This window comes from Vitis riparia, chromosome 19, assembly GCF_004353265.1.
Source record: "Vitis riparia cultivar Riparia Gloire de Montpellier isolate 1030 chromosome 19, EGFV_Vit.rip_1.0, whole genome shotgun sequence".
NCBI classification, from domain to species: domain Eukaryota; kingdom Viridiplantae; phylum Streptophyta; class Magnoliopsida; order Vitales; family Vitaceae; genus Vitis; species Vitis riparia.
The window spans coordinates 2,542,521-2,555,394 of NC_048449.1; the positions used below are offsets into that span (position 1 = coordinate 2,542,521).

General features: G+C 36.0%; 2 protein-coding genes across 2 annotated transcripts; one reads left to right on the top strand and one right to left on the bottom strand.

Moving 5' to 3' along the window:
- The first annotated feature begins 7,913 nt into the window (after positions 1 to 7,913).
- Positions 7,914 to 8,351, top strand: LOC117909062 (UDP-glycosyltransferase 79B3-like). The gene has a single exon (XM_034822964.1). It carries the CDS (start codon positions 7,914 to 7,916, stop codon positions 8,349 to 8,351), a length of 438 nt encoding a protein of 145 aa, XP_034678855.1.
- Positions 8,352 to 10,037: 1,686 nt separating this feature from the next.
- On the bottom strand, positions 10,038 to 11,607 carry LOC117908674 (UDP-glycosyltransferase 79B9-like). The gene has a single exon (XM_034822343.1). It carries the CDS (start codon positions 11,576 to 11,578, stop codon positions 10,205 to 10,207), a length of 1,374 nt encoding a protein of 457 aa, XP_034678234.1. The 5' UTR covers positions 11,579 to 11,607; the 3' UTR covers positions 10,038 to 10,204.
- Positions 11,608 to 12,874: the final 1,267 nt, after the last annotated feature.

The window sequence follows — 12,874 nt, forward strand, 5'->3', positions numbered from 1 at the left end:
GCCACAACTGGCCAAAGAAAAAAAAAAAATAAATAAAAATCATGCCCGCTCGCCAGGAGAACCACTTCCAACAAAAAGTTTGTCTCATTGGGTAGGACCCAAAAACTCATCTTCATCATCAGAATGGAAGCTGAGAATATAAAGGGCAATGTCATGCTTCTTCATACAACATCGATAGCCATAGAATAATATGTCATCCACCTACTTCTGGTAGTCTGCCTCCAAGTCTTCTTTTCGAGTGGCAAACCCTGCCCGAAGATTTTGCAGCTCCTATCTTAGCTAGATAGCTTCTTCTTTAGCCTTCTTATTTTTAGCCGCTATAACCGTCTTCTATTCAACTAGTCGGTAAGCCTCAGCTTAAGACGCTTCTTCCTCATCCTTGACCTTTTTTAGCAGACCGACACCTTCCTCAGCTAGCTTCTGGGTAGCAGTAGCCTCGTTTTTTTCCATCTCCAAGCTAGCAAGGAGATCCTCATTTTTGTCTATGTTATTTGCAATGTATGCCCTCATGGTTTGATTGCTTTTAGTTACTGGAAAAGGTGTGCTCGCTGCCGCATGAAGATACGAACTCTGGCTACCATTTGAGGGCAACATAGATCATTATGAGATGAGAGACTATAGGAAAGATGAGAAAAGTCACAAGCGAAAAAGAATGAGACAACCTACCATTTCTGTTGTCTCAAAAGTTGTGTAGTTCTACATATAAATAATGCAGACAATAGCAGTGTTTGGAGTATAGTACGGAAACCGTGCCATGAAAGATTGGCTAAGGTCTTTGTCCACCTAGACTGGGATTCGTTGAGTAGCCGAAAAGAGCACCCCCATGTTCCATGCTAGAGACTCTCTTTCGGTGAAGAAAGGGATACAACTCAAAAGCTCAGATATTTTATCCCAACTAAGGACATAAGCTGGCTTTGGACGGGGACTAAAGGAGTTCGGACACTCAAATGATTCCTCACTGATGTTCTTTAGGACAGTGAACGGTTTCCTCGTCTTGTGATAGGAAATGTCGTTAGCTGATGAAAGTTTCTTATTTGGCCCCGAAGTGATGGGTTACAATAGTAGTCGGCGGTGCTAACTTAGATGGAGGATTGAAGACAGGTTCTAGGTAGGCTTTCTTCGAAGGAGAGGGATTAATAGCAATGGATTCAAACGGGCGCTTACGCTGCCTCTCGCGCAATCTAACCCTCTAGTTGGAGGTCATCTCCTCCTCCTGTTTCTCATTCTCACAAATAATAAGGGACATTAGTCGGCTAACCCTTGCTTCTGGTTCATCGCTGGAAAACAAAGAAGACGGAGATGATGAAGAAGATGAAACCGATGATGAAGAAAGGGAGGCAGAAGGCGGAGTTCGTGCTCCCTGAATAGGACAAACTGCAATTATTTTCTTTTTTTTTTTAGTAGAAGAATGTACTTCATAGCGGAGCTAGAAAACGGATGACCAGTAGCTGGAGTTTGCCTCAATGTCTCCTCCTAGCGTTTTTTTTCCCGTTCTTCTAGACGAGTTTGGTGTGTCTTAGAATTTTCTAAACGAACAACCTTGTAGGAAGGCAAATCCTTTAACATAAAGTGTTCATCGAGTACTAGAGACGAATGAGCTAACCGGGGAAACACGGGGATGATAAATAGCTTGGGATTTTCAATCAGCGCTAACAGGTTCTTATCTAATAGGAGAACGTTGTAAACTTGTTTAGCAATGTTTATTTTGAACAATTTGTTGAGTTGGGCGAATGCAGCCTTTTCCACCCACTCTATAAGGTGTCCTCACCTTTTCTTACCTGCATTAGACGAACATAAAGATTGTGAGTAGATTCGCAACAAGGAGGAAATAACAAAAGTAAAAGAAATACAACCTACTCAGAATCTCCAGCGAATGTTGTGGAGAAAAAACTCCGTCTAGACCCTTAGATGAACCACGCCAAGGACCGGACACTAAAACATGCTCCTTGACCCAGCCTTTGCACGAATCCGGAAGACTAGTCACCAACTAGAAGGAAGGTATATGGACGGACAAGCTGAACCTTTCCTTTTGATTTATCTTAACAGTATAAATGAACAAGAATTCCAGTAGGGAAAGATCTAGCTAGAAGAGTATGTCCAACACACTGCATCCCTTAAGTATCCAAACGATGTTTGGATGAAGATAGGCCAGAGGGATTTGAGTGAAGTAAAAATATTGTTTAAAGAGGGAAAGAATGGAGAGATAGAGCTCGACAACAACTGCTCCTTAGAAAAATATATCATGTTGTTCGGAAGATCAATGGAGGATAGAACCTCGCCGTCTGTTAGTTGAATTGGGATGATGTCCGAAATACGAAAACGAGCTCAAAATTCCTACTTAGTCAGGACACCAATTGGATGCTCCGATCTGAAGCGCTTGACTTTAGTATTTTTTTGGTCCACCTTGTTGAGGTATTCTGCTGGTAAAAGTAACTCTTTATCCTTTCATTAGACTAAGTGGATCTAAGTTGTGTAGAAACCTGCACGAATCAACACAATTATCAGAACCAATCACCCGACCCATCCGTCGTTCAATGTCGCCTCAGCAATATAAAAAAGGGATAAAACCTAGATGGACTATAATCCAAGCCTAGATGGATTTGGCTATAGAAACTTGCATAACAAGCTTTTTGGCTGATGACAGGGGAAAAGTAATGTCCATCGCCTTACCACGACGACAACAAAAAAACGTGAATCAACGACATAAACACAATGATGACACAAAAGCAAGTAGGGAGATAGAAAAGCCTTAGATCTGAACATCAATACACCAATTTCCTCTCCCAAACAAGCAATAGGAACGGCCAAAGAAACAAAAAATCTAGAATCTGAACATTGATATGTCTATTTTCTCTCCAAACAAACAAGAACAACGCAATCCAAGAAGCAATAACAAACACAACGGAAAAATGAACGGGAGATAGAAAACTTAGTGAAGTCAAGGCTGAAACGCTTCTTAGTGAAGAAAAGATACTTTGATGGCAAACTGGTCGTTAGTGATGGTGAAAGAAAAAATGAGCAATCGATGGAAAACGGAGTGACGACAAAAGAGCAACGTGGACAAGAGAACTCTAAGCATGAGAAAACCAAAAGGTGTCCCAAAAATGTAAAGCCTTACTATTTATAAGGATAAAAAACCTAGGCATCCCAAGGGACACGCCGTCTGACAATGCTTTCCAAAGCCAAATAAATAGACAGGTTACCTAATAGCCAACCTCGATTGATGTGACCCATCATTAAAGCCCCAAATGAATGAGTCCATTGGAGCCCAAAAACTTGAAAAAATAGATAATTCGTCATGCCTCAACCTGTAAGCTACCCTACTAAACAGAGATAGAAGGATTATGGGGCATTATGGGGAGCTTTCCTCCACGTGACATTCCCAAACTTAAGACCCTTTGGCTGTCCAAGTCAAGCAGATAACCTGTCTGGGATCAATCCGTCTAGACCAAGATAAACTCCGTCTAGTGCAAGAAGTGAGAGATTTTCTTCTTCCGCAATGATAGATGAAACAAACAAACCAAGCCAGCTAGGGATTTCAGACATGCAAACCAACCCAGCCAAAGTTCTTAGACATTGAACAGATGATTAATCATACCTGATGTCTGAGCGACAGACTAGATGACATTTACACACAAAAATCAATGTCAATTAGTTGTTATACGCAATTAGTGACGTTGACAAACATAAATGCACAACCAACTATATAGCTCGAGATTCTTGCATGACAACCAATAAATGGCATCAAAGAACAACCCTTGCTTGGTATGATTGCCAGCGCGCGTTGAAATGATGGTGTTGACTGTCTCAATAAGGCTTATTAGCCTTCTTGATGACAAGCATCACCATAAGGAGGGCATTGTTGGTGCTGTGCCAACTGGATACAGGTCCGTCTAACTTCACTAGAGTTAGATGGACTTTTTCCTTTGCACAAAAAGGTGTCCGGACAGGTGGTCCAGGCATGCCCCTCCAAAGCTTAAGTCATAAATCAACAAGGATGAATCCAACATTTTTTTTAATGGCTATGTACGTGCATACCTTTTTCATGTTTTTTAAGGGGTTTTTATAGAGCAAATGACACCATTATGCATTCATGCCATTTTTGTAGTGATGATTGTCATCAAGGCGGATAATGAGCCTTATTAAGACAATCAATGCCATCATTTCAGTACGGATTGGGTAATCATACCAAGCAAGGGTTGCTGATTGGTGTTATTTGTTAGTTGTCGTGAAGAATCTTAGACCATATAGTTGAATGTGCAGTTACATTTGTTAATGTTGCTAATTGTGTTTAACGACTAATTGACATTAATTTTTGGGTGTAAATGTCATCTAGTTTGTCGCTTAGGCATCAAGTATGATTAATCATTTGTTCAATGTTTGAGAACTTCAGTTGGGTTGGTTTGCTTATCTGAAAGTCCTAATCGGCTTGGTATGTCTGTTTCATTTGACATCGTGGAAGAAAGAAATTTCTAACTTCTTGCACTAGATGGAGTTTATCTTGGTCCAAATGGATTGATCCTAGATGGGTTATCTACTTGCCTTGGATAGCCAAAGGGTCTTGAGTTTGGGAAGGCCACATGGAGGAAAGCTTCCCACATTTTGGGCAATATGAGGCCTGTTAAGAGTACTGGTTTTCCATATTGGCTTACAATGTAGTCATAGAAGGGCCTTTCGATTTCTAAACATGTTCTTATAAAGACGGCATCGTAGTCTTTCAGGCCAATGGTGAGGCGTTGGTACAAGTTGATGCCTTCCCTAAATGGTGCAAACAGGAATTACACCATCCAAGCCTCATGGGAGCGGAACACCACCATTGAGGAGGGGTAATCAAGCGATGACTCATCTGTAGTCAAGAGTGCTGTCTTTGCTAACTTGTTGACCTGAGGGAAGGTGGTGGGCAATGACCGATGCATAAATTGTGTTGTAGTATATGGACTTGATGCCTAGCTTGAAAGCAAAAGTCGGAGCCCAATAGGGAAAATCAAAGAACAAAAAGTCTGGCTTCAAGGCACGTAGGGCTGCTTCAACTTGGTCAGTGGTGCGGTCCATGGCGGTGGCGAGAAGGTGATGAGAGAAAAAGGCATGTCGGAAGCAGTTTCAGCTCCGGGATGAAAACCATCAACATGGGGGATGGTGAGGGGATGGAAAGTGATGAGAGTAGGATGAAGATTCAGGTGCTGTAGCTGGGATTGAGTCTTTTCGGGCAAAATGAAGGTGATCTTGTGGTCCCTCTCAGCAAGCTCGTTGGAGAGATGGAGGTAAAGAGTCAGATGACGAAAAGCAAACCATGGGTACATGGCTATATGAAATTTTGTGTTCCTGGCCATGGCCATTTTCCTTCTTGGTTGTTTATGTTTAAAGATTTTGGTTGCCACTTATAAAGAGGTACTCATTTCCCTTCCTGATCAGGAGGGTAGAGATAAGTAGATGACATCCAATAACGGGGAGCACATGAAACACATGAATCACATGGGGTGTTTTATGGGAGTTCTAAAAGCGTTGCTTCATTCAGGGTGTGCAATGTTCATATATGTGCGTATTATATATATGCAGTCATGGGGTTGAAAGAATTGTGTTGTTGTTTGGTTCACGGGAAATAATGATATCCTCTTAGTAGGTAATTAAGATAATTAATTGAGAATATCTTTTTGTTATTTTTAGCTTTTAATGTGCATAATAGATGCTTAATTTTGTGCCATAAGTGCTACAAAAATAAAAGAATGGTAGTTCTCATTTGTGAATTCATCTAGTAGTAGACTGGTAGCTGCGCTTCCATTATTGAAAACACTGAATGATGTTGTGATTCCATGTCATGTGAGAAAAAGGGACGTTTTGTGTTTCCCTATGGTGCTTGAAGTGTATTAATTTTTTTTTTATTATCATAGTGCTTTATTTGTATGATTGTACTTTCATTAGTTGTTTGTGTTGAGAAGTTAATGGGGGAGTTTTAGAGTACTAAGTTAAAATATTCTTCCACGATGATAAAAACCTCTTACTAATAATAACAATTTTAAAAAATGAACAATAATAATTCAAGAACATTCAACCAAAAAGGGACATCAAATATAACGTGGAAAAACCTTCCAAATTGAGGTAAAATATCACCGACAAAATTTCTTCCATTTCAATAAAATAGGGATACAAATAATCAAGTCTTCACTAGTTTCTCTACTTGGAAAAGTTATATAAATAAATTTCCTGCTTGAGGTGAGAATCTATTGCCCCCAAAAACAATGAACAGAAAGATATTAGGAAGAAATCATATCATAGAGACTTTCCCAAAAGATTGATGAAAGAACTTGTGACTTCACCCTTGAGCTCTAAAACAGTGCTTCGAAAACAACCCTAATTTTCTTTCATTTTCTCAATCATCCCTTCTTCCTTCATATAAAAGCCCTAATGCTATTTATATTTGGGTTTAAGGAATACCCAAATACAAAATAGTCTAAAACATGGGCTCATGGCCAGACAAACTTAGTCCAACAATCTCCCCCCATAAAACAACCTTAATTTTCTTTCATTTCCTAAATCACCCCTCATTCCCTTATACCAAAGTCCTAATGCTATTTACATTTGGGCTTAAGGAATACCCAAATATAAAATAGTCTAATACATAGACTCATGGGCTGGACAAATTTAGGCCATCAAATTGTACTCTCATTTGATGGCATAAATCTTATCATATTATTCAATAATCCCGACCTGAAGTTATCATACAAGGATACAAGTATATGATATGAGAGTATAGACAAACAAATTATAGGTTATTATATAAGGATACAAACATATGATATTAGAGTATAAATAAATGAATTATGAGATGTAAGTCGGGTATAAAGTCGCGAAACCAAATTATATACATAATATGTTATAATAGGTATTGACGGGATAAGAACCCTTAATGTAAAAAGTCATTATAATAATGAAATTTTGAGTCAAAGGGTAAGAGAGATATTTGAAAATTTGAATAAGATTTTGGAAAAACAAACTCTTTGATTATATTTTGTGGAAAATTAGAAGATCATTGATACATTTGAAAATGTTTTTGAAAAATATTTTAAAGATACAATTATTTGAAAATGGTTCTTAAGAAGAGTTATCAATTGTTTTCAAGAACGAAACTTTATTTAAGAACTCAAATATGATAAGTAGTTTCTTATGCTTATCCTCTAGAAATGTGTTGTACATTTATGTATAATATAAAAGTTTTCAAAATATTTTATATATTTTCAATTAATTAGAACACCCTACAAAAAACAATGGAAAATATCTCAAATTTGTTCTTAAAAATAACTTATTTATCGAATGATCAATTGGGTTAATTTAATCGTTAGGCTTATTTTATTTTTAAAAGTAATCAAAATCAACCTAGATTTAAAATTTAAATTATATTTAATATTTCTAACTCAAAATATAATAAATACATTTAAAAAATAATTTGAACATAATGAATGACTTTAATAAAATATATAAAAATGTATATGACCATAAATATAAAAAAACTTATTAATCATTGAAAAATTATAAATTACAAAAGATAGAATTCTTTAAATATTGATTTGATTTAACTTTTATCCATTAGAGATAAGTAAACCAAAAACCAAAAATCAAAATTTAAAATTCTCAAACCTAATCCTGTTGAAGCTTAAGTCAATTTGATTGATTTTGGTTGGATTGGATTAATTTTATTGATTTTATTTTATTTTTTTTATTATTATTATTATTTACTTGCACCCTTGCTCAAGTCAATGGGCTGGTTGCTTTATATTTGCATGATTTACGAAATATATATCAAATTAGTTGGATCAGATATTTTAAATTACATTACCTGTCAAGTGAACAAGAGATAAGATAATCTCTGTAAGAACATGTCAAGAAATCGCAGTACCCTTTAGCCTGAACCTTCACCGATGGAGTTGGAGGAACGGTGGGCGCAGTGGCTAGGCGGGTTCAAGCCTGGTTCAGTAATATCCTGTGCACTTGGAAGCCATAATTTCCCCGAAAAGGACCAGTTCCAAGAACTACTCCTGGGGTTTGAGCTAACGGGCCTGTCCTTCCTAGCAGCCCTAAAACCACCATTAGGAGCTGCAACCATTGAAGAGGCCTTGCCGGAGGGGTTCCAAGGGAGGGTTGGAGGGAGAGGAGTGATTCAAGGAGGGTGGGTGCCGCAGCCCTCAATCCTGAGCCACTGGGAGTCCTTGATGAGTGACCCCCAGATAGTGCTGGTACCAGAGCTTTCTGACCTAATGTTCAGAGCTAGGCTATTGGCTGAAGAGCTTAAGGTTGCAGTGGTGGTTGAGAATATTGTGCCCTACATTTTACAATATTTGAATGCTATGACTTTATGAAATTTATTCACTATTTCTATTCAATTTCTATTTATATTAAATAAAATAAAATTGTTTTCAAATTTCTTAGTATAAAAAAGATGTGATTCAATCAATTTTTAGAGAAAAAAAATAATGGAACTGATATATAAAGTTTATTTCTTGAATTAAAATTGAATTGACATATTTCAATGATGATGAAAAACCAAATCAGATCAGGTTTGTTTACAATCAATTTAAGTTAATTTAGTTCAAATGACTGATGACATTATTTTTAAAAATAATTAAAATCAACTTGAGTTTAAAATCTAAAATTCTAACTCAAAATATAAGAAATGCATTTAAAAAATAATTTAATCATAGTATAACAATAATAAATTACTTCAATAAAGAATATGAAAATGTATATGATCATAAATATTAAAAAAAATTTATCAAACACTGAACAATTATAAATCATAAAAGATAGGAGTCTTAAAATATTTGATTTAGCTTTTATCATTTGGAGACTAGTAGACCAGAAAGCAAATTTATAATATTTTTAAAACCTAATCTACCTTTCTATATTCTTTGAAAAATCAAATCTATTTAATTGATTTTGGATGGATGTGATTTATTTATTTTTTATTTTTTCTTGCACCTATCGTTGAGCTGGCTACTTTATATTTTGTTGTATATATATATTTATTGTCACATGATTTATAAAATATATATCAAATAGGTATTGGGAGAAGTGACATGATATTTTATATCATATTACCTATCTTGTAATCAATAAAAAGATACTCTCTATTGTCTTTTGTAATCACTTCAGGTTTCATTAGATTATTTAAAGTTAATACCACTTGAAAGAAATCTTTTCCTCACCTACTTGCATTTTCCATATTCCTAAATCACTTTCATCAATTTGCCCAAATCATTTCTTCATTCACCCAAAATTAATCCGTTGAAACCATCAATCTTATAATATATATATATATATATATATATATATATATATATATATATATATATATATATATTTATCATAGTAATCACTTTCTTTTCCTTTATGTAGATACAATGGTTTTGTCGTGTCCTATAAGATTGTAGGAGTAAATTGAAGTCTTATAGTGTTAAACAAACTCTTTTATTTAATATGATATAACACAATTTTAAATTAACAAGTTTGACATATCTTTTTTTTAATTTTAATAATTGATTATTTAGAAAGAAAGAGTTATTGTTAATGTTTAAATATTTTTTGATATAAAATAAGGGAGAGATGATGAGATGCTCGTATCTTTGTTCAATCACAAATTTCTTTCTTACTAATGTCTACACGTTGATGTATCACAAACCTTAAAATAATTTTTGTTTTTTGTTGCATAAGGTGTCTTTTATTTATTCCTTATAAATGAGGGATATACGAAGGATTTTCATTTTACACCTTTGTTTTACCTTTTATAACTAAAAAATATTTATAAAGATATTTAAAATTTTTTATTTTATAATTTAATTTCAAAAAATAACAAGATAGAAAATCTATCATGCCATATTTTCTATCAAAAATATTATTCTAAAATTATATTTTGAATAAAATAACGAATTTGATGCATTTTTCAACCATATTTAATTACCGTATCTCAAATCTATTATCCAAATAAGATTTAAAAAAAGGAAAAGAAAAAGAGAATGGAAGCAAAAAAGGTAATACTAAATTGAATATTTTCAAACATGAAACTACTCTTCTTATTAGTTGGGGAATGAGAAAATTGAAGGAGAAATATTTTCTGAACAATACTAGAGAGTCTCCATTGCTACATTTCTACTTCAGAAACATACTTTTCTGCAACAATATTTCTTTCTAATCAAGAAAGATCTCCAGCAATTGATCATTTTTTATCCAAAAGTTGTTGCAGTTGCTGGACAAAATTATCAATGTAATTGCTCATAAAGCCTTGGCTGGTCAAGGTCTCCTTCCACTTAGCATGATTCTTCCTCACTAAACCACCCACCTCACTCTCTTCATCCATCACTGATCTGACGGCTCTGCACAAGCTCTTCTTTGAAAACCACCCATTTTCTTCCTTCTCAATCTCCACTGCAACTTTTAGCACTTCCGCCAATTGCCTAGTGTTCAATATTTGGTCAGGGAGTTCCGGTACCAGCACTATTTGGGGGTCACTGGTCAGGGACTCCCACATTGATCCAAAGCCACAGTGGCTCACAAAACACCCCACTGATGGGTGGCTCAGTATTGAGGGCTGCGGCACCCACCCTCCATGAACCACTCCTCTCCCTCCAACCCTCTCTTGGAACCCCTCCGGTAAGGCCTCTTCAATGGTGGCAGCTCCTGTCGGTGGTTTTAGAGCTACTAGGAATGGCAGGCCTGTTAGCTCTAACCCCAGGAGTAGTTCTTGGAACTGGTCCTTTTCCGGGAAATTTTGGCTTCCAAATGCACAGAATATTACTGAACCAGGCTTAAACCCACTCAGCCACTGCGCCCACCGGTCCTCTGATGGCGTGGGTAAAGGTTTGGGCAATACGGGGCCTGTTAGGAGCACTGGTTTTCCATACTGGCTTGCAAGGTAGTCACAGAAGGCCCCTTCGATTTCATGACATGTTCTTATAGAGATGGCATCACAGCATTTCATGCCGGTGGTGAGGCGTTGATACAAGTTGACTCCTTCCCCAAATGGTGCATACAGGAATTTCACCATCCAAGCTTCATGGGGGCGGAGCACCACAGTTGAGGAGGGGTAACCAGGGGGTGGCCCAGCTGTAATTGGCCTGTCTTTGCCAACTTGTCCACCCGGGACAGGGTGGCGGGCAAGGGCTGCTGCACAAACTGCACTGTAGTATATGGACTTGATGCCTAGTTTGGAAGCCAAAGCGGGAGCCCAGTAAGGAAAATCAAAGAGCAAAAAGTCTGGCTTCAAGGCACGTAGGGCTGCCTCAACTTGGTCAGCGGTGCGGTCCATGGCGGTGACGAGAAGGTGATGCATGAAGAAGGGCACATCGGAAGCAGTTTCAGCACCGGGAGGGAGGCCATCAACATGTGGGATGGTGAGGGGATGAAAAGTGATGAGAGTAGGATGAAGATTCAGATGCTGCAGCTGGGATTGAGCCTTTTTGGGCAAAATGAAGGTGATCTTGTGGCCCCTCTCAGCAAGCTCGTTGGAGAGATGGAGGTAAGGAGTCAGATGACCAAAAGCAAACCATGGGTACATGGCTATATGCAATTTTGTGCTCCAGGCCATGGCCATTTTCCTTCTTCTTGGTTGGTTTATGGCTGAAGATTTCGGTTGCAACTTATATATATGCCATCATGGGGTTGAAAGAATTGTGTTGTTTGGTTCATGGGAAAGAATGATCTCTTCTCTTAGCATGAAAGATAATTAGTTCTCATTTGTTAAGTCATCTACTGGTACTGGTAGACACCGTAGCTGCACTTCCATTATTGAAAATAGTGAATGATGTCATTCCATGTCATGTGAGAGAAAGGGCCAAAAATCAAGTGGTTGGGGTTTGAACAAACAGCGAAGAAAATGTTTTTATTTTGGGTAGGCATTGAAAAGAACACCCAAATATATATTTTTTTAAGTCCTATATATATATATATATATATATATATATATATTTTTAATTATCATAGTGCTATTTATTTGTATGATTGTACTTCCATCAACTTGTTTCTACTCTCATTTGATGGCATAAATCTTGAATAATCCGGATTTGAAGTTATAATACAAGGATACGGGTGTATGATGCAAGCATAGGATACGAGGGTATAAACAAATAAATTAATATAGGTTGGATGCAAGTCAATTTAAGCATTTGGTTTATTCTATTCTTAAAAGTAATCAAAATCAACTTGGATTTAAAATTTAAAATATATTAATATTTTTAACTCAAAATATAATAAATACATTTAAAAAATAATTTGAACATACGTAATAATAACGATTGACTTTAATAAAATATATAAAAATGTATATGACCATAAATATATATATATAAACTTATTAATTATTGAACAATTATAAATTACAAAAGATAGAAGTCTTTAAATATTGATCTCATTTAGCTTTTCTCCATTAGAGATAAGGAAACCAAAAACCAAATCAATAAAATCAAAATTTAAAATTCTTAAACCTAATCCACACTTTGTATAGTTGTTGAAACTCAAGTTAATTTGATTGATTTTGGTTGGATTAGATTATTATTATTTTTTCTTTTACTTGCACCCTTGCTCAAGTCAATGGGCTGGTTGCTTTATATTTGCATGATTTATGAAATATATATCAAATAGGTGGTCGTATGAGAAGTGATAAGATATCAAGTGATTAGTACAAAGATACTCTCCATTACTTTTAAGGTTTTGTTTGGTTGTTGGAAAATTTGAAGGGTTTTGTTTGGTTGTTGGAAAATTTGAAGGAAAATATGAGAGAAAAAAAATAGAGAGAAAGAAAAGAAGAAAAGAAAAAGTGAAACAAACTAAAAAATAAATTTAAAGTATTAACTACTTCAAATTCATTTAACTTATTTTATTTCTTTAAAAT